The sequence below is a fragment of the Pollicipes pollicipes genome, unplaced genomic scaffold, assembly GCF_011947565.3.
Source record: "Pollicipes pollicipes isolate AB1234 unplaced genomic scaffold, Ppol_2.1 Scaffold_2555;HRSCAF=2994_pilon_pilon_pilon, whole genome shotgun sequence".
In the NCBI taxonomy this organism is placed as follows: Eukaryota; Metazoa; Arthropoda; class Thecostraca; order Pollicipedomorpha; family Pollicipedidae; genus Pollicipes; species Pollicipes pollicipes.
In genome coordinates, this window is record NW_023596136.1 from 17,994,366 (window position 1) to 18,020,574 (window position 26,209).

A 26,209-nucleotide genomic window follows, 5' to 3' on the forward strand; every position below is an offset into this window, starting at 1 on the left:
CCCCTGATGAAAGCAAGGCTCTGGATGCTGGTATCGGTTGTTGCTTTCATAAACACGAGCCTGGGGCTCCTGGATCTTTTTGACTGTTTTGCAAACACCGGGCTGTGACTATTGGTTGTTAACGCCTCTGCGCTAACCAGTGCATGTCTGGGAAACCGGAGTTACGGGGCTCGATTCCTGGTGGTGCCCGCCATTCCTGCCAGGGTGAAGCATACGGCGCCATATAGCCTCGGCAGCTGAGTTCGTCGTAAAGCCTCAATGACGACGGCTGGCTCTTGATCGTCGCGGATTCTTTCGCAAACACAACATACGGGTTCCTGGTTCTCATTAGTTCCTTAACAAAAACAAAAACAAACACCAGGCTACGGCTTCCATTGGTTCTTCACGTTCTTCTTCATGCTCCCATTGGTTCTTCACGATGTTTTTTCCCGAAATGCATTAATATGGTCGATTATAACACAACATTTTTGCCAGAGCAGGTGCGAAATATCCCGTACATAAGAACGATCGAACATGCTTGACCCTTTTGACCTTTAATGGCCTGGCCGCATGCCCTCAGATACAATCAGGCTTGGCATCACTGACATCGAAATCGGTTGAATTTGTAAAGAATACAAATGTGTTATCTCAGCTGGCAGCAAGTAAACTGTATTGTCCACTTTCCGAGAAGCCTGACTGCCATGGTCTACATAAGTGGGTCATCGGTTACGACTTACTGCGACAACGGCGCTGAACATTAGACAGAACGAGTACAAATGTCGTGAGGTCAGCTACTGAAAACGTATGCATGGCATGCCTGACGGTTGAAAAGTTCACGGCAAACCTCAGGAGAGGGAGGGTCTGCCAGGCCCACTGTTGGACGAGGTTATGCGTGCAAAAGCTGCAGATAGACAATGAGCCATCATTGTGCTTTAAAGGGAGTACGCTACTTTGTTATACTTTCCACATATTGCTATAACAGATGCGTCCGACGTGATTGGTAAAACCAGTTGTCTCAAAATCCTTCCGAATGGTTCCGATTTCTAGCTCAAGTAGTCACTCCGACGGAACAAATATCGGACTTCCTGCTCACCGCTATGAAAATAGGACGTTTCATTTGTCATGATTTGTCCAGCCTGTGCATTATGCTATGTTTGCAGTGCATTGTTTGGTCAAAATCCTTGCCTAATAAATTCTCCGAAAATATGGCGAGCTTATTTTGAGAACCAGACATACAAATACGAGGGCATTGTCACAAGAGCTCAAAGAATGACGCCATACTGTGGCTTTGGGTCCTTTTTCAAAGTGCACTTTGTCAGTGCTCCTAAAACACCTGCTAGGGTGGCACTACTCAACGCCAGCACATTTCCAATAGTCCTGTGTGCCGTGCATATTTTTTTGTTTACAGAGTATTTCACGGTGGGGATATTTGAGTGCACCGTTCAAAAACGAAGGCGCGCAGTGGCATTGTTCACCCGGCACATCCTAACGTGTTTGGGTGGGTGAGGACAATGCATTTCACTGTTCAACAAAAAGAGGCTGCAGCTAATGCGATTTGCCCTCGTTACCATAATGGCACATACACACATGTCCATGAGCATATATTTCACTTGCTCGCATCAACATCCCAAAAGCGTTTTTTGTCCGACGAGGCCGAGAGCCGAGAAAGACGAAGTGTGCGTGGTCCCTTCACGAGAAAAATGTGTCCTTGCAACCACACTACGAGGAATCGGCCATCACCAAAGTAGCTTACAACACAAGTTACAGCTCATACAGAGATGCAACAGACAAATATAACTGTCGATGCCGGAAACCAGTCATTGTCCGCTGTGTTGCATTTTGCGTCGGTTGCATTTTTGCGTGTTGTAAATGTTGACGAGCTGAGAGCAATCTGTTGATACAACTAACATGGGCCACCATGCTTCACACTAAGCTGTGTTCTCGGTACTATGAGATTGCAGCCCCAGCGCAGTTGAAAGGATGATTCTGTACTGAAAGCACCCATCCTATTCAACCTAACCTTGTGTCTTGCTTTTCATTTTATAGCATCTGAAACGCCAATACTTAAAAGGTAGCTTTACGAACCGATATAAAACAAGCGATGTAATTGTTGACGCTACGTGCCCCCGCTTCAGTCCTCAGCGGTGACGTCATCCCAGCTCCATCCCATGCCGACTCATCGAACGCCACATCATCACACAGGCCCAGCCCCGGGCTCTGGTATGGATCCGACCGCACTAGGCCGGCCACCGGCCGTCGCCACGGCGATTTGTCGCGGCAAACGCCGGTCGATAATTCAATCGTTATTTCTTTTCAAAGCGATGAACAACCGAAAAAGACCATGCCACCTCTTTGTTTTGACTTGTTTCAAATGCTGGCGCCTGAGTCGCTCTGTCAGCACTGCTCCCGTCGGGGTTCTCACTCCACAACACAGTGCTGTTGCGCCCGAGCCAAGCACGCTCGTGTCGCTCTCAGGCGGTGCCGTCGGGTGACATAGGTCACAGCGTATCAGGCCGCGGGACACGCCCGCGGCTCTGCCCCGCGGGCCCTCATTACAGTGGCTCGACGACACGTCGCCGGTCTCGAGCGCGCTCAGCCGCCGGCGCGGCGCTGGAGAGCCGGTCGGTCGGCACCCACGCCGGCGGCCGAGGGGCACGAACGGCCCGCTGGTACCGTCCGCCGTGCTGTCAGCAGTCGTCCGCCGCCTTCGGCTGCGGTCTCTGCCTCCACATCCGACAGAGGCCAGCACTGTCCGACTGGTGCGGCTCTCGGGCTGGCCACGGTACAACGGCGGCTAGACTGAGGCCGAGGGACCAAACTGGTAACTAACTCAGCTGCATCCGAGAAACCATTCAACTTGACCTGGCTTCATAACTGCATGAAGTCATGTCTTAACGCCATCTTGTTTTAACGTCTTGGTTCATCATTCCAACAAGAACTCGGATCGCTGAGCTCGGTCCTGGGTCACACTACTTCACAGCTACGCATCTTAGAAGGGCATCCCTTAAATCACGTCGGTACTGTTGGGGTTTCGTCACTGGGTAAGTCGACCGCTTCGTCACGGGGAGGGGAGGCGCGCTGCCCTGGCGGCTGGTCGTCGCCGGTTGACGGCGGTCGGACAGCGCTGTCGACAGGGACTGATGGCAGTACGACTGCCCCATCACAGCCAAGACTGGCACGTGGCACGACGACGCACGGCTTATTAAGCAAACTGTTCAACTGCTGACAGAATTTGCAACACAAAGCCACAGTGTCCATATCTAATTGGCCTTTAACTGGCGGCTGTCCAGAATCGTTAAACGCAGGCCTAAGTTTCCGGACGCCGAGGGATTGGCCGTCATGGCTCGAGCGCGGTCATATAATTAGGCCGTGAATAACTAGTGATCCTCGAAAGCTCCCAGCAGGAACAAGAAATGCCACAATAAATGGCTTGTCTTGGATTAATACGATAATACGGCTGATGAAACTGCCAACTGCTGAAGGATATATCTATCTATCTATCTATATATATATATATATATATATATATATATATATATATATATATATATATTCTTTGCAATCTGTGGATACTCACACCATTATTCTGTTTAACACTCACAAATAATACTCGTACGGTAAGGCGTTACAAAGTTTGGTGCTATCCAAGCATTACCATGGTCAAATTTTCAGATTTGTACGTGTTCGTTATTATTCATTTAATCCTCTTGGAATGCCAATGGCCAAGATAGTTGCTTCCAATGGGTGCGAAAAAGCTTGTACAGCATCGGACCTTTAACGATAGACGTGTGTTTTTGGGCCCGACGAATCACAGCGGCCCTTTAATAGAGGCGCATGAGGTACAGTGTGCGTTTTCAACCGGACGAATCACCCAACTGTTTTTTTACGAGAAATCGCGATATAACTAAATTATGTGTAAGACAAGAAGGATGCCCATCCAGGTAGCGTCAACAAGTAGGCCCTGATCGGAATATGCTTGTCGGCTCCTTGCCACATGCAAGGAGCCGAAAAGATATGCCTTGAAGCCCAAAAACAGGCAAAGTACTTCCACTGGCATTGTGTGTTCAGTCAAGAGTGAGGTACCGAAAGTTAAAATCGGTGAGCTCATCTATTTACCTGGACGCGATGGCTGCTTCATTGTGTCACTCCTCGGACGTATCAGCCTCCGATATCATTTCACCTAAAATGAGAGGTAAGCACACGCCTGGGTTGTTAGCTGAGTTATGCTGCTGGACTGGAGGGCCATAATTTCAGCAGAATTGGATAGGCGAATGCCACGGAACACAGTGATGATGCGATTTGTCCGACACCAGCCTGGCCATACTACGGTAGTCCACTAAACAAAACTGGAGACAATTTATTTAGCATTTTTCACCTTGTCTGCAGTGTCCTCACTGTGTACAGCTCGGCTGATTTTGTGATTTGAGAAGGACACAAGACATTCTGGGCCCGTTTATATATGCAGGCTAGGATATATGGGGGTTATTCTGGCTCGCGAGCAGCGAGTTAAGTCTCATGAGCTCGACCACAGCGTAGCAGCTAACTGAATGAGCTATGCATTGTGATACATTGTTGTTTTTTTTTTACAATAACGTCGCCATCGTAGTTCAGTCTGTTAGAGAGCCTCCTTCCCACCCCAATCGTGCCGGGATGGTGAAGGATGGTCGAATCGAGTCGTTTGGGTGCTCGCTATTTTCCCCGGCTGGTGTTGGCCTGCGGCCGGCGGCACCGGCCGCTCAATATTAGACCGGGTCAGGGGCGGGGAAGACCGTATCTAACATTGCGACGCGTCAAACTTTTCCACAAACTTATACCGCTGACCAGCAATTTCACGACTGGATGGTGGGGCCAGAGCTCGCCGAACAAACCCTACTTACGTCGGCTATGATCTCAGAAGTTCATGCAGTCAAAATTTTGGAACTCTAGATAAAAAGTAAAAATACTTAGGAAGACTCAGTTCAGGTATATAGCTGTACTGGTGGTCATTGGTTCAATCACTGCAGGCCACCGCTGCCATGGAGTCGCAGAAATGGCCTTTACTGTTTCCCCCTCCCCTCCCCTCCCCGCTCTCCGGGGGCGTGGCGAGGATAACGTGTTCGTTGTTCACTACTGATATGTTTGCTGTACCAAAAGCACTCGTGACAGCACGGCCATACCCATCTGTGGCGTCCAAAGTCGCTGGGTGCGCCATGCTGCAGGGTGAGCTCACACGTCTCGATCTGCGGCCCTGTCGGCTCCTATAAACAGACCTGGCACAGTTTGAGCGGCCCCTCAAGACGGCGCGGTGATCGTGCATCACGTGGCGTGAGCAGGTGTCCCGTAGAGCGGCAGGACCCGGCTGCTACTGATTACTGTTCACTGGGCAGAGCTGCCACTGTCTGGTCCTGCAGCCAGCTCTTGGGTCTGTCAGGCCCGGCCTTGAACAGCTGCCACTGCCCGGCCCTGCAGCAAGCTCTTGGGTCTGTCAGATCCGGTCCTGCAGCCAGATCTTGGGTCTGTCCAGTCTGGCCATGCAGCCAGCTCTTGGGTCTGTCCAGTCTGGCTATGCAGCCAGCTCTTGGGTCTGTTCAGTCTGGCCCTGCAGCCAACTCATGGGTCTGTCCAGTCTGGCCAGGCAGCCAGCCCTTGGGTCTGTCTAGTCTGGCCCTGCAGCCAGCTCTTGGGTCTGTACGGTCTAGTCCTGCAGCTAGCCCTTGGGTCTGTCCAGTAGGGCCGCGTGTTTACTGTGCCGTGCTGGTCCGCCGGTCCGGCGCAGAACATCGACGCCGCAGAAATAAACAGATGACGAAGGTCAACAGATCGGCGCTCCAGAGGGCCGACATCAGACACACTCCGCCGGACTTTGACTGTCAACGCTGCAAACTCGAATATGTGCTGCCGTCGGTGTGCTTTGGCGTGAATCTCCTCCCAGGATGGTCAGAGTAGACCAAATCCAGATAGTTCATACGCTGGTGCTAAAATGCTGAACGTAAAATTACGCTGACGGGAGCTTGCCGGCCGGCATGCGACCCTGCGTATTATGGACAGCTAGTGGCTCTTTGATTTACGGCCGTTTCGCCGGCCGGTGCCGACCATCTGGCACCTGTCAGCAATGGCAGACCCTCGGCACCGCCCACGACGGAACAATGGCGTGTCAGCTGACCTCTGACGTCACAGGGCGCGGCGTGACATTTGTGACGCTACGCACGGGAAATGTCGCATACATGCAGAGAGTTACAATCACGAGGCGTTTCGTAGATTTTCCAAGCGGCCGATTTCATGGACCTCGAGCTAAACGACATGTCAGGAAAAGCAATGACAAAAAGAAAATGCAGTTGGTGTATTTTGTGCACGGTAAATTTGTACCCAACAAAATGCAAATAACCCACGCACTCGCCGTCAAGCAAGCCACCACGTTTTGAGGAAGACTTAGCATTAAGGCCCAACAGCGAAGTAAAAAAATCAGAGTAATAAGCAACCGGATGCATCGGTAACTGCAAAACAATTGAACAAAACAAAACAACTACTGATCTGATTGTGTTTGAAAACACGATTGAACTGGGTGTAAGATTGCGCGCAATGATGTTTTGTTTTAAGCACAGATGACAAACATGCTTGAATTGAACCCTAGCTTTCGGGACAGTAGTTACTCCTTCGCCAGCCTTGCTAGATTCACGTCAGCCGGCCAGCCTCCACCATCTGTAACCAATGCTGTGGAACGGATAGATAACATCCTGCAAGCTAAGGTTCAATAAAAACAGGCTGGTCGAAATGGTGTCCTTCTACATCAACGATCTGTTTGCGAAATTCGTGTCAGAGGCATCGCACGCTGTATATCTAATTAGGTGGTACTGACAGCCAGGAGCTTAAACTGCGTTTGCGATCCATAGGGCATACGGCTGCACCGTGCGGGGACGCCCGGAGCAGCAAAGTGGACTTATCACGTCCATCGAATATCGCATAAACCTAAAGTCACATTTCTCAGGGCGTCTGCCCCTTTCCTTGAGCGGCCAGTGTCTTCCAAACTTGGACGCCCAGCTCGCTCTCGGACCTCCCGCAGCCCGCACGGCCGAGCTGTGAGATGAGCGAGTGCAGAGGCCGGCTGACGGACGCCCGCTGTCTTACACTTAACAGCCTCGTCTGGGCTGAATCAGCGCTCCTCGGTCCGCTCTCCGCGGCGAGGAAGCCCGCAATATGCGTGCCGTCTGGAAGGGCTGTATAAACAAATACTGGGCACCGCGAGCTATGCGCGGTAGCAGCCGGGGAAAGGCTCCAGTGGCGGCTGCACCGCCAAGCTCCGGGGCCTAACGGTACAGCATCAGATTGGAATCAGGCGGTGGCCAGCAGCCCGTCCAGTTGCCTTCAATTCCCGCACCTGGAAGATAGATACCATCTACGACCAGTCTGATGAAGTACCGCAAAACCCGTAGGTGCGACCGCGCAACCAACCAGCTTTGGCGTCAGCTGACTGCATTACAGGAAATATTACATATTTGTAGATATTGGGGCAAGCGTCAGATGTGACGAGCTAAGCTTACTTGCAACTATTGTGCAAAAGACTGTTCTAGACAGCACAGTTTGACTATTTAGTATTAAGCTCCTTCATTCGTCATAGCTTGATTGTGTTATGGAACATCTGTATCACGTTTGTGTCACTTAAACTGACTGTGCAAAGTTGCCAATGTGGTGAACGGGCTGAGTTCCTTGTAATTCTCCAGCTTATTGCGAGGTATGCCAATTCGGTGCGGTGTTTCCACAACCCATACACCGTTATATGCGCGTGTTTTGGCCCTTTCCGGCGGTTTTCTTGCATATCAGCTAGTGATTTCATATCGGTTACGTGCATTCTCAGGCTCAGCTGTGGTGCCTTTGTTAAGTTATTCAATTATCAGTCTTATTTCTATCTTAACTCGCACCGCTGTCCGACTTCCTCCTGTATTATGTAGAAAAAAGGCAATTGGTGTTCGGAACTTGCACTGGGCGCATACCATTGATAGAGGACCAAATGAAGTTCAATGGTGTCATAAATCGTGCTGAGGTATGTCCGGCACGAATAATTCGAAGACATATATCACTCCCTATTTGTAACAGCCCCATTTTGAGACAGAGTTGAACATTTGCGTGGGGTTTTAAGCTGAAATAGCCATTTTCAAGATAATTTGGTCCAGTGCACTGTCCTGACCTTCCTAAGACCCAAAGCAAGCAAGTTTCTGAACTGCACGCCCGCAAAGATGTGCATACCATTTCCAGGGCATGCAGGCATGCATGACGCCATGGCGACGTCATTCAAATCATGTCACACCATCGCCCATGCGCCGTCCAAGGCCAGGAAGTATATTATCGTTGAGCCGTTCAGATCTAGCACTCGCGAGTACGATTCCCAAATACTCTGGGCGTCAATTGGCTCTCCATCAATACTGAACAAGCTGTGCAAGTTTAACCACAAATCGCGTTTTGCGCTACAAAACAAAAAAAGCTGGAGATGATTGCTGTTTGTTACGGAAATAAGACCTGTTATCGAGAGACTTGAGAAAAGCGCCATAATCGAACATGTTAATACAAACCACTTCTTAAACTTTTGAATAAACATGCAAGAAAACCATGTGAGAGTGCTAAAACATGAGCACACCACAATATCTGGCTGAGTGAACACCTTCAGCACCGTGCTGCAATCTCACGATAAGTCTGAAGTACTATAAGTGAGCGCAAACGTGGCACGTTCGCACGGATAGTTTGGCAGCACCTCAACACCATGCTAACGTTCCATGACGCCATCAAACGATGACGTATTGATTACCAATTTTAGTAGAGAAATTGTGTTGTCTACAGCAACCTTTTCCACTTAGAAGTATGCCAATAGCTATAAGTGAGATTATTTCATCAGATATCATGCTTGCTTTAATATCTGCAAATGTGGGACATTCCATTTAAAGCACTTTTTGCGCCTGACAGAATACCAAAAGCGGAAGTGAGCCCATTCCATCATATCTGATGCTTGCCTCAATATCTTCAAATGTGGAATACGTTCATCAAAAAGACATGCTTTTCCCTAGTTCAGCGAGTTTCGGCTTTGCCATTACAGTGTCCCAACCTTAACCAAACTCACGAGCATTATTGCGAAATGTAACAAAGGTATAGAGGAGTCACTGCTGACCGATGTTCTGCAGGCCATTTGCCACCTGGCAATCAACAAGCGAGGCAGAATCTCAGTGGATGCAAAAACCGGCGTGGATTGAGACGCTGCAATTATATCATGCCTATAGCAAACTAAAAATGCTCCAATTTATAAGCATGGCACCATCCTGTTGTCAAACGGAAAAATACGGCGAGCCTTCACATACCCGGCACGTGTTCTCGGTCTCGAGAGGCTATCGCCTGGCGCTACAACCGACTGTTTTCAAACGATGAATCTTAGTCCGTCAACACCCACGCGGCACTGGTTCTCCCTGTGACCCTGGCGTTCAAACGGCTGGGGAAGGGGAGGGGCAGAAGTGAAGGCGAAGTGGGCTTGGGGGAGGGGTGGCATTGGCGAGATCGACGAGAGCCTTCAACGGCGGAGCCGTATAATTATTAGCTGGCGATCACAGGTGTGCTGTCACCCGATGTCACGTGTCACCGTCTGGCTCCCGACGCAGCAAACGTCCGAAGCCACATGACATGTGGGACAATGGAGTCGGCCGCCCGCCCGCCCAACCGCAGCGACGCCGAGGACACGCCCCACAAAAACGCCTCGCACGTGACCTGCAGAGGTTTTTAGGAGCGCACCGTGCGATACGGAGACCTTCGCTCTGTTTACACGAAAAACGGCGTGAAAGGGTCGCAACCATTAATTTGAGGGCGACTGCCGGCCCCTGCTGCACATCGGCGCCGTCCGGTGTATGCCGCATTAGTTTAGTTTGACCATCAACGGGATGCGATGCTAGTCACGGTTGTCGGTCGGGGGAAATCCCAACAATTTCAGACATGTATGGCTTCCTCTAAAGCTCTGTTGTTGCATTATATCGAACGATTCCCTTGCTGACTGCTATGGCCTGACTTTGAGCTGCCAAAGTTCAGTGAACTTACAAGGTACACCTATTTCTAACATAAAAAGATCTGCTATTCAACTCTCTACAGCTATGCCAAGTTTTACGTGGCTAGGCCGTATCCTTAGGAAATCTGTCTAGAAAATTTGGGGGATCAATTTACCCCCCCCCCCCCAACCGAGTGTTTAAGAAGGACCAGGCTGTAAACTGCACCGAATGATCTTCAAGCTAGCTATTTCAGTTAAAAAACATACAAATGTGGAACACTCCTTTTAATGGAGCATGACAAACAAAGCATAGCGAGGCATTGCAATCTATGTTATTTTGTACGGCCTTTTGCACGGTGTACGGTACGGGCAATGCCTATGCCTGAAATGAACTGCTTCCTTTTATTCATGCACCTTATTCTCAACGGTTGGTTATTTGCAGCCGTTGCCATCTTTGTTTATTTACTCTAAGAGTATACATGGAACAATTCGTGTTGCACAAGAGGTCAGGTCCAAACGCATCTGTGGAAAACTGTCCAACTCTCAAAGTGCGTTTTGTCAATATTGTAGTGCACAACTGGCCTTGCGTCTTGAGTGTTCCGGCACTTTGACATGTAGTATACAACCGCAACGTCTATCTGCTTCGATACGTTATGCCGGTGCTGACAGCCTCTTTGGCCTACCCAGTCACTACAGACCTGTATACCTGAGGAAATGAAACACGTCTTACACATTTGCTTACCTCGTATCTAGGCGATATTTCAGTAGGGTAAATGGAAAAGTAAAAAGAAAACAGAATAGTCACACAGCTGCTGAAGGCGCCAACGCCCAGACGCACTGTTCCTGCAGCCACTGGTTGGCAAAACGCGTCATGTGCTTTTCACAACGCAGTAATGACTCAGAGCCCCGCTGCGTGACAAAATGGCCACGACACCCCTCAAGCCAGTCCTCTCTAAGATGGCGATTTTTGCCACCCAACACGCACTCCATCTGAGTCCAATGAGCCCGAATTAATCCTCCGCAAGCCCTCTCGTATCAGACGGAAAATGAATCCGTCAGGGGACGAGCGCTGCACGTTAACCACCCCCAGCGACCATTTCTGCGCAGAATAAATCACGCGTCATGCATGCGGGCCTCGTTCGTCTGGCAGGCCGCTGCATAATGATGGCGAAATGACGAGTGGTGCGTTCAGAAAAACGGACCGGCGATTTTCACCCGGGCCGCCTCGCCGTCTCGCCGCCCCGATGTTTTGACACGATGACGGACGCGGTCGACCGGAGGCGGAAGAACCGCAGCCGTCGGATGCCGGCCGGCGGTGCGCCGGCCCGCCCAGCCCGCAGCCGCCGTGCTGTTTGACTTGCGATATGTTTTCAGACGGCTGCTTAATGAAAAACGCCGCCGAAACTCGGCCGTGTCTACGACGGGACCGAGGCCGCGGCCGCCCATCCAGTGCTGGGCAGGCTGTGCCAGCCGGCGCGTAATGGCACGTGATTAATACACGGCGCCGCCCCGCGGCGACCGCACCCCGAGGGTGACACGGCACCGGCTGCGTCGATATGTCATCGGCTCAGTCGGTGGGCAGCCGACTTGTGGCGCACTGCAGTCGCTGCCGCCGCCGACGACGACGACCAGCTCACCGCAATACGCCGGCGGTAATGAGAGCGCATCTGAGCGGGAGGGTTGGCCAGCGATCAGCCGAGGCCACCCGGCGGGTGGCCCCGGCCGCCAGCGAGCACGTTCTGGCACGCGGCTTAGCACCCTGCCGATCCGCCGCCCGCACACGGCACTTTGCTAGACCAGGCGGACGTCGTGCCGACGCGCTCGGGGACACAGGCCATTGGGACTCGCCGGAGCCCGCCGTAACTTCTACGTCTGTTTTAATGGAGCGGCACATCGATCTCCTGAGTGGAGAACAACGGACAGCGACGGCGTTCGCGGTGCATGAGCCGGCGCACCAGGCTGCAGAATTAAATGTCGGGGAAGGCAATCTGCACGGTGTTCAGTGCCGCTCACCGGGGCAGTGTGATCATTTGGAGGATAGCAGAAAATTGACAACGTTCTTGTGGGCGGTTGGCTTCCCCCGCGGCCCCTGATTTGTTCTCCTTCCCTTCCCGCAACTCGCTCTTACGGGTCGCGACAAAGCGACCGCCAGCACCGCCCAGCGTCAATCGCCGCCGCCGCAGCTACAGTCCAGCCCACATCACGACGGCGTCCACCACCGGCGAACGGGGCGAGCAGCCCGCGACGTCAGCGCTCACCGGGAAGTGACGTCACGAGCAGGAGCAGCAGGCTGGCGAGCGGTAGCCGGTCTGGCGTTGGCCTCATGTCGGCTGAAACAGGGCACGCCAGTCAGCGGCCGCCTGTCGCTCAGCCGCCTCCCCCTCCGCCGGCGGCTGGCTCCGCCTCACTCCAAATGTCAGCCCTGTTTTTGCAGCTGCAGCTGCCGCTGCCGCTGACCGCGCCGTGCACAATGCGGATTCGGCTGTCGTGCAGCGATAGACATAGCGGCGAAGGGAGGGGGAGCGGAAGACGGACGGCTGCGGCCAGTGTGACAAAAACCGACAACAGAGGGTGGGGGAGGGATTTTTGGCTTAAACGCTTTTAGGGTAAACGTAAGCTAACTGCCTGCTTGTGATCGTCGCGGTCACATTAGGAGGATTCAGTGAGTGCTAATTTGGTAACTTTGGACCACTAAGTGATCAATAAAGGTTTCGCATACTGCACGAAAGTTGAGCGATCATCATGGTCCTTATTCTAGATGACTGTTCACAGATATTTTCCGGAATGGTGACGAGTGACATGTTAAAACTTTGGTAAGAATCCATCGATCCTTGGCAGTTACAATGTTGTTTTTCACGTAATGCTTACACGTGGCTGCAACGTACTCAATCGGTATCCTAATAACTTGATAGAAAACTACATGCAGGCTGTTCCCATCTAAAGAATCTCGTCCATTTTGTTATTTACAGTGTATTCGGAATCACATAAAATAAAGCCTGAGTGACTTTTAACCCACGACCGCACCCAGTGGCGTCACCACAAGCTGCCTTTCAACGACAGCGTTCGAATCGCCAGTTTCTGAAAGGTTTTTTATGGGTGTCTTGACTCGGTGTAATTACGGCGACAAACTGCACTCTATAAACGTCTTGAGTATATATTCAACATTTGATTGACGACATTTTACAACAAATCACTACCAATTTGTGCACGCTGCACTTATTTTTAGAAATTTGAACGTCACACAAGATCATTCGGTTGATTGGCCTCCAGCAATCGTTGACTTCTACCTATCCCCTAAGCACCTTTTCACTTATTCTGACAAGCACCGCCTTTTACATTTATTTGAAGCTTAACCTTCCATAAGAACGCGATAAAATGTGAGCACTAGCACCTGTAAGCCATTTGCCACGAAAACTAGTATGACTTTGGGAAAAAACTAGCCCGACTGGGAAGATGGCCGATGGAAGTGTGGGCTCGTGCAAGGCCTTGATCAGACAGTGGCTGTTCGGAGCCGAGACGTGCCGACAGCTCGCCCGTTTGGCCCGACCGTAAACCGTTAACGAAGGCGTCGACTGGCAAAGCGCTTGTAGCAAGTTTGGGAATGATCTCTCCTAAATAAAGTCACGGCGGCAGTCAGACATGGCCGAGGCGGACCGACCCGCTCGGTTGTCTTGTTTAAACATGCAGCCAGTGGGCAAATGCTGTTCTACTCCACGTGGTAATCGGCCTCATGTTGGAGTCCGGGATCTAGACGTGGTTCTAACGAAGATCAATTGGCTCTAACTAAACTATAACAAATGGGAAATTAAGGTCGTGTACAACTGTCGGCATAACAGCAAGGTTGGCGAGATACGCAGGTTCTGTTTTCACGTCATCTGCAAGGTTGAGTTTTCCATTGGTTGCAATCCTCCCCGCAGTGATTCGTTTTCCTGAGCAAAAACGTGGCTTCAGTTGTGTTCTCGTCTCTCTACAGCTGAAAGACTGAAAGAAGTGCAGAAGGAGGGAAGGCCGTACAATCCCTTTCAGCTACATTGAGCCTTATGGCAGTTTGAGTAAAATTGCGGGGCAACAAAACAATCATTTTGTATTCGCAGTTGCTAGCTCGCACTCTTCTCACCACGTCCTTTCTAACTGCAGATAAGCGTTCCCTGCCATGCGATGGTTTTATGGCGCTCGTCAGAAGTTCACGTTCACCCACCGCCGCGATTTAACACGGCGTGTACCGCGTGCTGCCTTAATAAACGCCGCTGCTAGCTCTTGCGCTGCAGTCTGCGGGTCCTGCCGCTGAGCCTGCGCTGCAGTCTGTGGGTCCCGCCGTTGAGCCTGCGCTGCAGTCTGTGTGTCCTGCCGCTGAGCCTGCGCTGCAGTCTGTGTGTCCTGCCGCTGAGCCTGCGCTGCAGTCTGCGGGTCCTGCCGCTGAGCCTGCGCTGCAGTCTGTGGGTCCTGCCGCTGAGCCTGCGCTGCAGTCTGCGGGTCCTGCCGCTGAGCCTGCGCTGCAGTCTGCGGGTCCTGCCGCTGAGCCTGCGCTGCAGTCTGTGGGTCCTGCCGCTGAGCCTGCGCTGCAGTCTGCGGGTCCTGCCGCTGAGCCTGCGCTGCAGTCTGTGGGTCCCGCCGTTGAGCCTGCGCTGCAGTCTGTGTGTCCTGCCGCTGAGCCTGCGCCGCAGTCTGTGGGTCCTGCCGCTGAGCCTGTCATTTGGCGCAATCTCGGAGCCGTCCCATGTTGGTCCCTCAATGTTACCCGGCGCTGCATTGTCTCATCTCTGCGGCACTCACTTGCCTCGGCTCTAGTTAGTCGGCACGTTAACCAGCAGGGCCTTAGTGCCAGTGCGGGTAATGGGCCGACAAAGCCCGCTGGGGGGGGGGGGGGCTGTCTGCGGGGTCATCCGAACCGGAACCTGGAAGTCTTGGAATATCTCTGGACCACCTCAGTAGTTCCGAGGTTACAGACATTATAGACACGGCATTGCACATCCGGCTGAAGACTACAGACTGGACCTCACATCGATTAGTCACAGCAGGGGAACACGCTCTCATATCCGTCGGGACGGCTCTAAAAGCTAAAAGAATGCTTACTAAATGGCATTTCAAGGAAAGAAAATCGCATATTGCGCATTGCAAAATGAACTGTTTGTGTTCGTTGCTATGCGTGGTCCACCAAATTTGCAATGGTATATTTTGTAATCCACATGAATGGGTGCCTTATGCGACATCAACGGTCCACGCACAGCCAGACAACAGGTACACTTTAACCAAAATTTGTCGATTGCGTATTCTGTGTTATTGACTCGGTATCCCATATCTACTTCGTTTCATGAACGATGACCGCCTCCGTGCTAATTTTACCTCTGCTGTCTCACGGTTTGATTTTTGTAAAGGACAGTTGAATACGAATCAAAGGATTCGCTAACCAAAACGGTAGTAAAAGCCTTCTCGCTCGGAAAAAAATAAGAGAATGGAGATATCGGTACGTTGTTATTTCGGCATCATGCCTTCATTGAAACGGAAGCACGACAGAAGCACAGAATTACAAGCCCTAAATTATTTGCCAACTTCGCCAAGGAAATCTCAAGGTGAGCTCTTTCACGTGACCTATGGCAGGCACGTAAAATATCATATTTTGGTAGCTTCGGGCGCTCCAGCATCCAAAGTAACGATGGTGTAGAGAAAGCATGATTCACAACATACAACACAAAATGCAACATAAAAATGGATGCGAACTGGCACACAAAATGACATGCATTTCGAACATGAGCCGTTGTCCGCAATGACCGCATCATGATGATGTTACTACCCAATACACAGAAGCCAAATATCGCGCCCGTAGCTTAGTCATGCAACTGGGGTTCTGCAGTGGCCGGCTGATAATTGCCGCAATGTTTGTTGGCGGCCGGCGGCGGCTGACAAACGGTTTCATTACGAGAAGGACGACTGCAGAGCAGCGGGGGCAGTGTCGCCCGGTCGACGCTGGACGGGCCGTCCCCGGACGGCTCCCCCGGACGGGCCGAATTTACGAGACGCTGAGTGGCGCCGGCCGCCGGCCCCGGACCGGCGCCGCGCGTCGTCGCCGACGACTCTCCCGGCACCCGCCGGACAGAGCGGAAACGCCGGCGGTTCCCCGCCGTGTGTATGCGTGTGTGTGATTACAGCGCGAGGCGGTCGGGGTGAGCGAACCGGGACGTGCGGGACGGCTGGCGCCGCATTGAGCGTGGCTGAGAATATGAAGCGTAGGTCTTGTCCGGCCATTGCACACTGAGAGCATTAAAACGTCTGGCAAATATGGTTGCTGTTGAATTACAGTTTACTTTTAACACATTTTCCTACTGACCCCATTCTCGCACGGTTACCATGACCTGCATTTTTGTGTGGAGCGCATTCAGTCGCGCCCAACTCTGAGCGGGCAGAAGAGTTGCCTTACGGATGCTCTCAGGTAAAGTTTCGTAAGAAAACGACTAGAAAAGTAGAGTACGCGCCAAAAAAGAGAGGAAGTATTCTGCATTCCAAAGCATAGGACAAGAGCAATAGATATGCGTGCTCGTCTTGCTGCGTGTACATTCGATTAAAACACATACTTTGTAGTGTTAAATGGAAAAGGAACACTCAATATACCTTTCACCTCACCCATCTCCACATGTTTCTCCATTCAGCCAGTCACGCGGGCCTGTTCCCACAACGCAATGAGAGATATCAGCTATATGCTCCTGAGGGCCTTGGTCCATCACTATTTAAGTCCGCACCAACGATTGCGAGCCTCATCCAAACACAAACAAAAAAATCCAAAAAAGGCAGGTTACGTATTTGGCTGTGATGCGCTGAGTGCGGCTGGCGCATTCTGACATTTAGCGGTGAACTTATTTTAGACTACGCATGCTTCTAGATCACTTCACGGAGTGAATTTCAAGGATCGAGTTCGGTTCAATCCGACTAGTCCAACCAATCCACCCACTAATCCATTTTTTCATTAGTTCTCAATCCAATCCGGTACGATCCGAATTGCCAGAAAATAACAATCACATGAATCCGTATTAATCGCCACCACAGGAAGGATTACAAAAAATAGACAACAGCAACTTAGGTTCATTTGAGTACCTTCACCTTCAGTTATGTATTCACTTCCATTGAAAAATTGTGGAATAAGCTGTCATTAACCAATAAATGCTCAGATCCTTAACCCAACATAGACCGGGCAATTCACCAGCACACCATTGACCGGAGAGGGAAAATTCCCCCCCCCCCCCTCCTCTGCTCATTTCAAAAACAGCCAGGCCGCATTCAAAAATTCAAGTCGCAATCTACCGCACCGTGGTGTGCAACCTCAGACCACACAATAAACTTGAGTTTAAGTATTTATTAAGGTGACAAGCCAAGGTCAAATTTTAATATAGATTAGGTTAGGTTAGGTTAGGTTAGGTTAGGTTTGGTTAGGTTAGGTTAGGTTAGGTTTGGTTAGGTTAGGTTAGGTTAGCTTAGGTTAGGTTTGGTTAGGCTAAGCTTGGCTAGGCTAGGCTAGGCTAGGCTAGGCTAAGCTAGGCTAGGCTAGGCTAGGCTAGGCTAGGCTAGGCTAAGCTAGGCTAGGCTAGGCTAGGCTAGGCTAGGTACGGTTGGGTTTTGACCTCTCCCACAATGCATTTTGTTTGGAAGTGTATCTCATGGTGTGAAACCATTACTCTCAAACACTACACACGAAGGTACGAAACGTTGCGGGCGTTGCACCAGGCCTCGAGCTATGGTCACGTGCAAATGCACGATCACGTGCAAATCAGCTCTCATTTGCACGTGCCGGGCAAATAAGAGCTGAACACTCGGGCTTTATGAGTATTTTGATCTATTTATTTCCGTCAGATTTGGGACATATTACCGTAAAAAGGAAGAGCTTAGCCGTGAAGACGGGGATCGGACAAGTGAGCAAGAGGTGTTACTTGATAATAAATTGTCTAATGTCAAAGTCAGATGGATAACCTCGGTGGGCAATAAAGCGGTTGGATCGATTTTCGCGCTGTTTTCGACGGTTCATTGATTCCAATAGCGCAGCCTGATACTCTTCAACCCCGCCTCCAGTCACGTGGTCATCGGTTTGCGTGTGAAACTGATAAAGGGCTTCCGCCGCCCCGCCACCGCGCTGCTGTGGAGCACCTGAGCCTCGCCGCCCGCCGCCACGGGCCCGGGCCCACCTGGGCACGGGCAGCATGCGCTGCTGCGGGGCACCTGAGCCTGGCCGCCCGCCGCCGCGGGCCCGGGCCCACCTGGGCACGGGCAGCATGCGCTGCTGCGGGGCACCTGAGCCTGGCCGCCCGCCGCCACGGGCCCGGGCCCACCTGGGCACGGGCAGTATGCGCTGCTGCGGGGCACCTGAGCCTCGTCGCCCGCTGCTGCGGGCCCGGGCCCACCTGGGTACGGGCAGCATGCGCTGCTGTGGAGCACTTGAGCCTCGTCGCCCGCTGCTGCGGGCCCGGGCCCACCTGGGCACGGGCAGCATACGCTGCTGTGGAGCATCTGAGCCTCGTCGCCCGCTGCTGCGGGCCCGGGCCCACCTGGGTACGGGCAGCATGCGCTGCTGTGGAGCACTTGAGCCTCGCCGCCCGCCCCCACGGGCCCGGGCCCGCCTGGGTACGGGCAATGTGCGCTGTGATCCATTTCGTGTCATGACTCAATCTTTGTTACAGAAAGTTGCCTAAGGCTGCTGCAGGCATTCTTCATAGCCGTATCTAGGACACCGATGTTTGATATTTTTTATAATTTTGAGTTTGAGACCTTTAAAAAATGTCGGGTGTACGTCCCCTCAATATTCTGATTTGACATGTGAATATTTCAAGGTGCAAAATCGAAGCAGCACAACGAGAAGGTAAATGAGTGATGGACTAACCGGCTCACATTTCCCGTCCACAGATGTCAAATATGTTGTTGTGTTCGGTCGCGGTGTCAATTTGCCCACGGCTATGCACTTTTGTCAAACATCGGCAAACATGACGTCACTCGCGCCTGATCAAAAATTGTCTAATAAAACTGCGTATTTTGAGCACAGCATGTGTTCTTTAGAAGGTACCCACAGAGATTAGTAATGGTCTGGGCCAAGGTCATGTGCTCTGTGGTCATATGATAGTTGGGCATGAATGTTAGTGCCCTTTTCCTCATATCGACAGCAAATCTACACAAAAGACGTACGAATTTGCAATATGTACGAAAAAGAGCAAAAATTTGCCTAGCTTCAGGTCGATGATCACGCATTTTCCGAACGGAATAAAATTTAAGAACTGTAGGTACTATCGCAAACTGTAGGTACCATCATGTTCTACTACTACAACCAGATTGAACAACGGTAATAACCTACAAAAGTTATGTGTGGTCAAACTTGTTTACGGTTAAACACTTTGGTTGACCTCTTGATCTAAACTAAGTCACTGATCATGGTAGATCAAAATTTCAGCTACGTAAACCATGTCAAACTGATAGATGAGCAAGTACCGAAATTTCGTGTGGCTGCAAGCGGTTTTTGAGTATGATCGAAAAACCGTGGGGAGGTCAATATCCCCTCCCCAGCCGGGCGCAGGATCAATACTGTCATTTATAACTATTGGGATGCTTTTAAAGGCAGTGTTCCACACTTGCTTGCCGCAAATAGGCACACTTCTTCGTCCCCTCCACCGCCCCGACGCTCGTGTCGGCCAACATTCTCATAACCTCGCGCACCGCCTGCTCATGCTCATGGAAGCTCTTGGGGCACCCCTGGGACACTTGCTTCTTGAGGCAGCCTCCAGTAAAAAGTCCAGAGGCAGAGTCTGAAGAGTGACCCGGTCAGGAGCGGTGCGCCTTGTGGCAGATCAAGCGTTCCCCCAAGCGTCGTCCACGCCGCTCAAGACTCATGTTGGATGCCTATGGTGTGGCTCCATCGTACTGGAATCACATCATGTTCTGGGAAGTTCAGGTATAGCATGCACACGCTGGTCCTGAAACGGTTGAGCACCTTCACGTAAAGCTCCTTGTTAATGGTGACAATGGAGTCACTCCAGCTCCTGAATGAAAATGGATCGATGATCCCCTTCTAGCAGAGGTTGCACCAGGTAGTGCTTTTGTTGGAGCGCTGAGGACATTCATACCCATTTGTGGAATGATATTGTCTCACATCCTTACATGTTGGGTGTTCGCACTCCCATGTGGTAGAAAAAGGGCCTCGTCACTAAACCAGGCGTCACTAAACCAGGCGTGAGGTTGGCGTCAAATGTGCAATCGCGACAAAACCAGCTTGCGAAAGTAGCACTTTCAGTTTGTTACCTCAGATGGTGTTTGGTCGACCGATACTGTGTATGGTGTTGGTCCAAGATCTCGTTTTTTAAAAACTCTCCTCACGGTGTTGAAGCTGGTGACAACTTGGGTTGCAATTTTCAATAATGACCTGATGAGGGTTCGGAGCCACCTACCACATACCTACCACCTTACCTTACCTACCACCTACCACTTACGTCTTTTGTCGAGTTTTGCGCGTTTCCGCCCACTTCGTCCCTGGCTGAGGTCTTAACGTTGCTCTCAGCCAGAAACTGTTGAGGACGTCTTCTGATAGTCTTGGGATAGCATGCGAAGCAGACATTGAAGGTACATCGGAAAGCGCGCTGAGTTGCTCTTGTGAATAACGCTCGCAGTCCAGTTGCACTTAAGCTTTTTTTCTTCCTCACCGGGTGCACTTCAACGGATGAGAAACGCAAATTTGCAAAGAAAAAACATGAATTTGCGACTGTACGCTGTCCATGAATACCAATCGCTTTACGGTTAATTGATTGTTGCTCGTACAGAGAAAAAAACCAACAAGGAAACTCCGTCGGGATCATCTTGAACTTCTGTTCACGTACACAACGTCGTCAACAGCTACAAACTATTTTATATCAGCAAGAAAGACCTTGATCTGGTTTTGTCAGCAGTGGGAGTCGACACATATAAATCTGAAAATATTCGACTTCGACCTTCAATAAACGAGAGGTTAGCCGACGTTATCAATCGAATAATAGCTATGTTGACAACATTTAACATTTGGAACCTGTGTTCGTGAGCACCATTGAACAAGGCTAAGCATAACTACATTTAAAAACGACGACACGTGAGTTTTACGAATGGTCCAAATCTGTGGAGACAGCACATCTTTCAGAATCTCCAATATTAAACCTCCAGAGCACTCACATCTTAGCGTCCGATACACAGTCCTGCGCTAAGGGCTACGCGAGACGCAGGCGGCTAAGTCGGAAAGCTACGACGATCTATATCGAACATTAAGTGATAAAATTGCCTTCTCACGAACACCACACACCACGAACGTTGTGCGAACTTTAGGACATGTTAGGTATTCAGGTTCTCGGGTCCTCGCATTCAATGCATGGTACTGCCAACGGCTGTCCGGCACACAGCTAGTCAAGCCGAAAGGAGGCGCGCACTCACGCAGCGAATACACGCGGCTAGGAGAGCACAGGGCAGACCGACAGGCAACTGGCACGAATGAAGCATAGCGCGGAAATGACATTTTGAACGCATTTTAACAGCTTTAAGACAACGTAAACCTGAACATGACATCTCTGTACATTCGTAGTATTTGTCGGAGGTTGAGCGCAAAAATGCCACCTTGGGACGTGCTCTGGCGATGTTCGTGGGGTAAGTGCAATATTCGTGGTATCTCATGTTCATGATAAGTAGTTACCCAACATGATGCTCGGCATGGGTGATCGTAACCTTCAGGCTTAGCCGCCCTAGCATAAGACGGCCTATTGGGCAGTAGGATGTGGGAAGTCGAATGAGTTAATACGTCCATGTATTCTCGTGGCAATGTAAACGCCGCTTCAAACCATTCCCTTTATTCACGTGCCTTGGTGTTTCAGCATATACTTTTTTGCTTAGCCTAATTCGCCCGCGACCATAGGCACACTTCAACACGTCGACTCTGTCAATATCGCGAACGCTTCATTGATGTCTTTTATCCAGTGACTATGTAATCTTGTGGATCCACTTCTATCAGCATAAGTTTAAAAAGTAGCGCGTTTGACGATGATCGAAATTCCGGTTTTTCAAGGTAGGTTTCAATAAAGCTAATCAGGTACCGTATGAGAATGGTCCAGCAGAACTGCGTCATCAAGCAGCCGTGCCTGTGTTTAAAGGGAATGTTCCGCACTTGAAGATATTAAAGCAGGCATCACGTCCATACACCATTCGTCCATACACCATTCGTCATGGAAGAGTTCACGCTCAAGGTCAGCTTAAGGTGAGAAACGGGCACTTGTTCCTGGCCGTAAACGGCGCACATTCAGATGATCATACCATCAAAAGTCGAATCTCTTCATTGATTATGAAACTCTAAAAAACAAGCAGAAAACTGCATACAGATAAGCAAACTGAAGAGCAAGCAGAAGTACCCCGAGATAGATCACAGGTGATATATGGGTTTTGCAACAATGCACTTAATTCTGCCTCGGAAAAGTGATATCCTGGAAGTGATTGGTGCGCTGAAGTCTTGACTAGTCTTGACTTGCCGGAATATACGGGAAACTGCAAGGACATTTAACCAGGACAAGACGCCTGCAGCACAGCACAAGGAGACGCGAGCCACCTCATTGTTGTGCAATGCCTGACAGGCATGTACATATACGCCGTAGTGTAGATGGGGGTGACGACCGTGTGCAGTACGCAACCTTTCCGCGGACCACTCCGTGTCGCAACAGGCTTGACGGCTGCTTTCGTATTCCCCATCGTGCCGCGGTTGTTTGACACTTTAATTGGGATCCAGCCCAGGCAATGGATGTTTCCCTCCTGATCGTCTAGCTAGATTATGGGCCACAGTTCTCTAATGAGCGGCTCAGTACGCTCAACCATTTCCAATACACCACGCGCGAGCAGAACATATCACACACCATGAAATTTAGTTGTTTTTCCCCTTCCACGAGGTTGTTTTAAATGCGTATGATATAAGCCTCTCATATCCAGCAATGATAAGCATGTGTGCGCGGTCCATAGATCACTGGGATTACAAAATAGTTTGCTTGTTCTTAAAGCAAAAAAACATTGTTTTAATTTCTTAACCCTATGAACTGCTCCCTCCCTCCCCCCCCCCCCCCTCCTACATGCAACTGAGCCTTTTTGCTGAATCTTCGAAACAATGAAATAACACAAAACGCTGGGCAAAGAGAGGGGTTATGTCTTAACTGCTTAATAATAACACATAACGTGGAGAAAAGCTTTTACCGCCCTATTCCCTCCCACCTCCCATTTGTCGCTGGGTTTCCAAAAAAGAGTGAAGCAGGTCGTTGAAATTTTGTCATTTTGCAGTATTATCCTTTGAACGCATTGCGTCGAATTCTGTGATACATGGCATGTGCAGTGGCAGTCTCAGTGTCCTGTTTGGAGAGGGTCGTGCAGTAACAGTTGGCGCTGATGGTCAGATGTTCACCGCCACGGGGTTGTGCGCGCTGGCTTGCATTTACAGGGGCTACCACCTTTGCGGTGAAGAAGTTGTACGAAGAGTGTTGTCATTGCAATTTTCTACAAGTGGCATGACGGAGGCAGCTCCAGGGCTTAACACGGGGAGTACTCACGCAGCGCGAAGAGCATCGCGGCCCGTCAATGTGGGTATAGAAGGAATAGTTGTCGCCATTGAAATGAAATGCTCTCCTCTTACCGCCAACATTTACACAACCAATCGATGCATACAGTAGCAAAGGCGTGAGCAGTTGGGACAGAAGGCGGTGCAGAGGATCAGAATGTCCCGCCGAGGCTAGAGGAGTGTCCCTGAAATGCGTGCGTGCGAATTTCTCAAAGGTTATTGATGCTAAAAGTCCACGGCAAGGTTTCAGCGAGTGTCTAACGACTACGGACGAACGTACGCGACCGCGCGGCGAGCGCTGATTGGCTAGGGCTTCCAGTGCCGTCGGTGGACTCCGCAGACGGGCGTGTTTATTCCGCCGCCGTCCGTTTCCGGCCGGGCTGCCGCTGTCGCTGTGTGGGCCCGTGCCGTGCAGGCATGAGCTCCGCGCCCCCGGGCCCCAATGTCGGGCGCCGTGCGCAGTTAGCACTAGCGCCGGCCCGTCACCGCCAGATCCCCAGTGAACATGGCCGCAGCGCTGCGCCGAGCGGCGTCAGCGCCCAAGTGTCTGCACTTTGTTTATGGAGAACACGGCAAATAAAAACGGCCGGACGCCGTGCGGGGGGTGGGGAGGGGGGCTGCGCGCCGGCAGGCGCGGCCGCCAAACGCATGGTGGCTGTTCGTACATGTCGTAATGGACCAGAACGAACCCATCTCGCAGGCTCGCATTACCACGGAGCCACCCACGACTTGTGGTGTGGCAGAGCGTGCACGGTGGTCTGCCGCCACCCAGCAGGCTACACCCATCAGAGCAGGCACGGTGGTCAGCCATCGCCCACCATGCCGCAACCATCCGAGCGGCCATGGTGCTCAGTCAACGCCCACCGTGCTGCACCCATGAGCGGCGCTCCGGTTCCACCGCTGTCGTCAGCCGAGCTGGCGCTCGACACGACACAGCACCCGGCGCATGCGCAGACGATGCGGCAACGGTGCGGCGCTCCCGAGAAGTCAGGGTTGACGCGGCCGACGCCGATTTCAGAGAGGCATGTTACGTCTCGTCACGAAATGTGACGCACGTCAAGCCGGAGAAATAGGTGTATGTCAGAAAACTGTCGGAAAGTCATGGCGTGGGAACCGTACAGAGGTGGTGGAAATGAAATGTCCAGGCATAAATCAGGATGCGCTGGAAATTCCTTTGCAGCACTGGAAATTTCCAAACAGAAGCGCTGGAAATTCCTTTTACGCAGCATTCAGCGTAGCATACAGCACTCACCATTCGTGTGCTAAAGGAGGCAGCAATAACAAACAATGTACATATATACTATCGACCATTCGGACGCCACGACACTAGGCAAGCGACTCCGCCGCATACCGCAACGACAATGAGCCGGCAACAGCGGCAAACGGTGCGCGACAGGGCCGTGCACAGCGAGCCGTGCACAGCTGCCGGACGGCCAGGCGGTGCTGCACCCTCCCCCGGACTGGTGGGCAGACTCCAGACCCTCGGGCGAGCGGCAGCTCCCAGCACTGTTGACAGATCGCGCACGGGCACGCGACGAGCGCAGATGCCGTTACTAGCCATTCGAGTCTTGGTCTCCAAAGTTTTCGCGGGCAAGATGTCGTATTAGTGGCACTCAACTACCTCTTGCATAGTCCTTGGCCAGGTGGTTCTTCTCTGGTGGTTCTGAAACTGATTCTTGGGACTTGGACAACAATTACCATCCCGTCTATCGCTCACTAAACTTAGCTCAGCACCCCTGTATGAACTTATTATGATTATTGCGATCTCAAAATTAGTATTTTTTGTAGTCAGTCATTTTCAAGCCAATAGGCGTCGAAACGCACTTAACGAAGTCGTTAAGTGCATTTGCGAGGAATATTACCCACGCAGATAAGGCAGCAGTAATAGCCTTATTCCTTGGAGAAATATAAAATAAGTATCTATATCTCCACTCTCCTGTTTTTTTTTTTCTCTCCGAGGAGCAAGGCTATTATCACTGTCTTGTCAAAAGGCCTTGGATAAAGGTTAAGCCCAGTCAAACAGAGATGCCAGCTTCCTTGAACTGGAGATTAGCTGCCTATGTTTGCTGCATCTCCCTCCCCGATATCCGGGTCAGCACTGCTTAATTTGTCAAAGCGCTTCCATATGGAGCCACGGCAGAAACTGCACAACCCCGCGCTGCACGGAGCAGAGACGGGCTGGTGCGCAGACCGTTACCAAGACACTAAGAGGCCACACCCATGAAGTGCAGATGTTTTGGCCCACCCGGCGCTGCCGGGATCGCCCTGCCGTCGCCAGCCGTGGTGGTGGTGCTGCAATCTTGCGCCGCGAACACTTGAACTGCAGCGTGTTACCCGTCTCCAACGCCAGTGCGGCATGTGAGTCGTCGTGGGCGTCGCTAAGTGGCAGTGGGCAGCTCTCGGCCACCGTGGGCGATGTCCACCTCCGTTTCGGCCGACATCAGGAGGCCTTGCTGAGATACATGACCACCTAAGAGCGGCTGCTGGCACTGGGAGGCGTGTCTTTTGTCTCGGCGATGTGAACACTAACTTAATGCGTCCCGACAACTCAACTGAGCGTCGCTACATGCGTAGTGACGCCGCACGCACGCCGCACGTAAACGTCTATCAAGGTTAAGACAAAGATAATTGTCGAGTCGGTCATATCTGGCGTTCGCGAGCACAATTTCAGG

General features: G+C 51.3%; 1 protein-coding gene across 1 annotated transcript in view; it reads right to left on the reverse strand.

The window, feature by feature from the left end:
* Window positions 1–26,209, reverse strand: part of LOC119098654 (uncharacterized) — a 122,330-nt gene that overhangs the window by 68,317 nt on the left and 27,804 nt on the right. Inside the window, exon 2 of the mRNA XM_037221637.1 lies at window positions 12,229–12,300. Coding sequence (XP_037077532.1) covers window positions 12,229–12,295 — 67 coding nt within the window. The 5' untranslated portion in view covers window positions 12,296–12,300. The remainder of the gene's footprint in view (window positions 1–12,228; window positions 12,301–26,209) is intronic.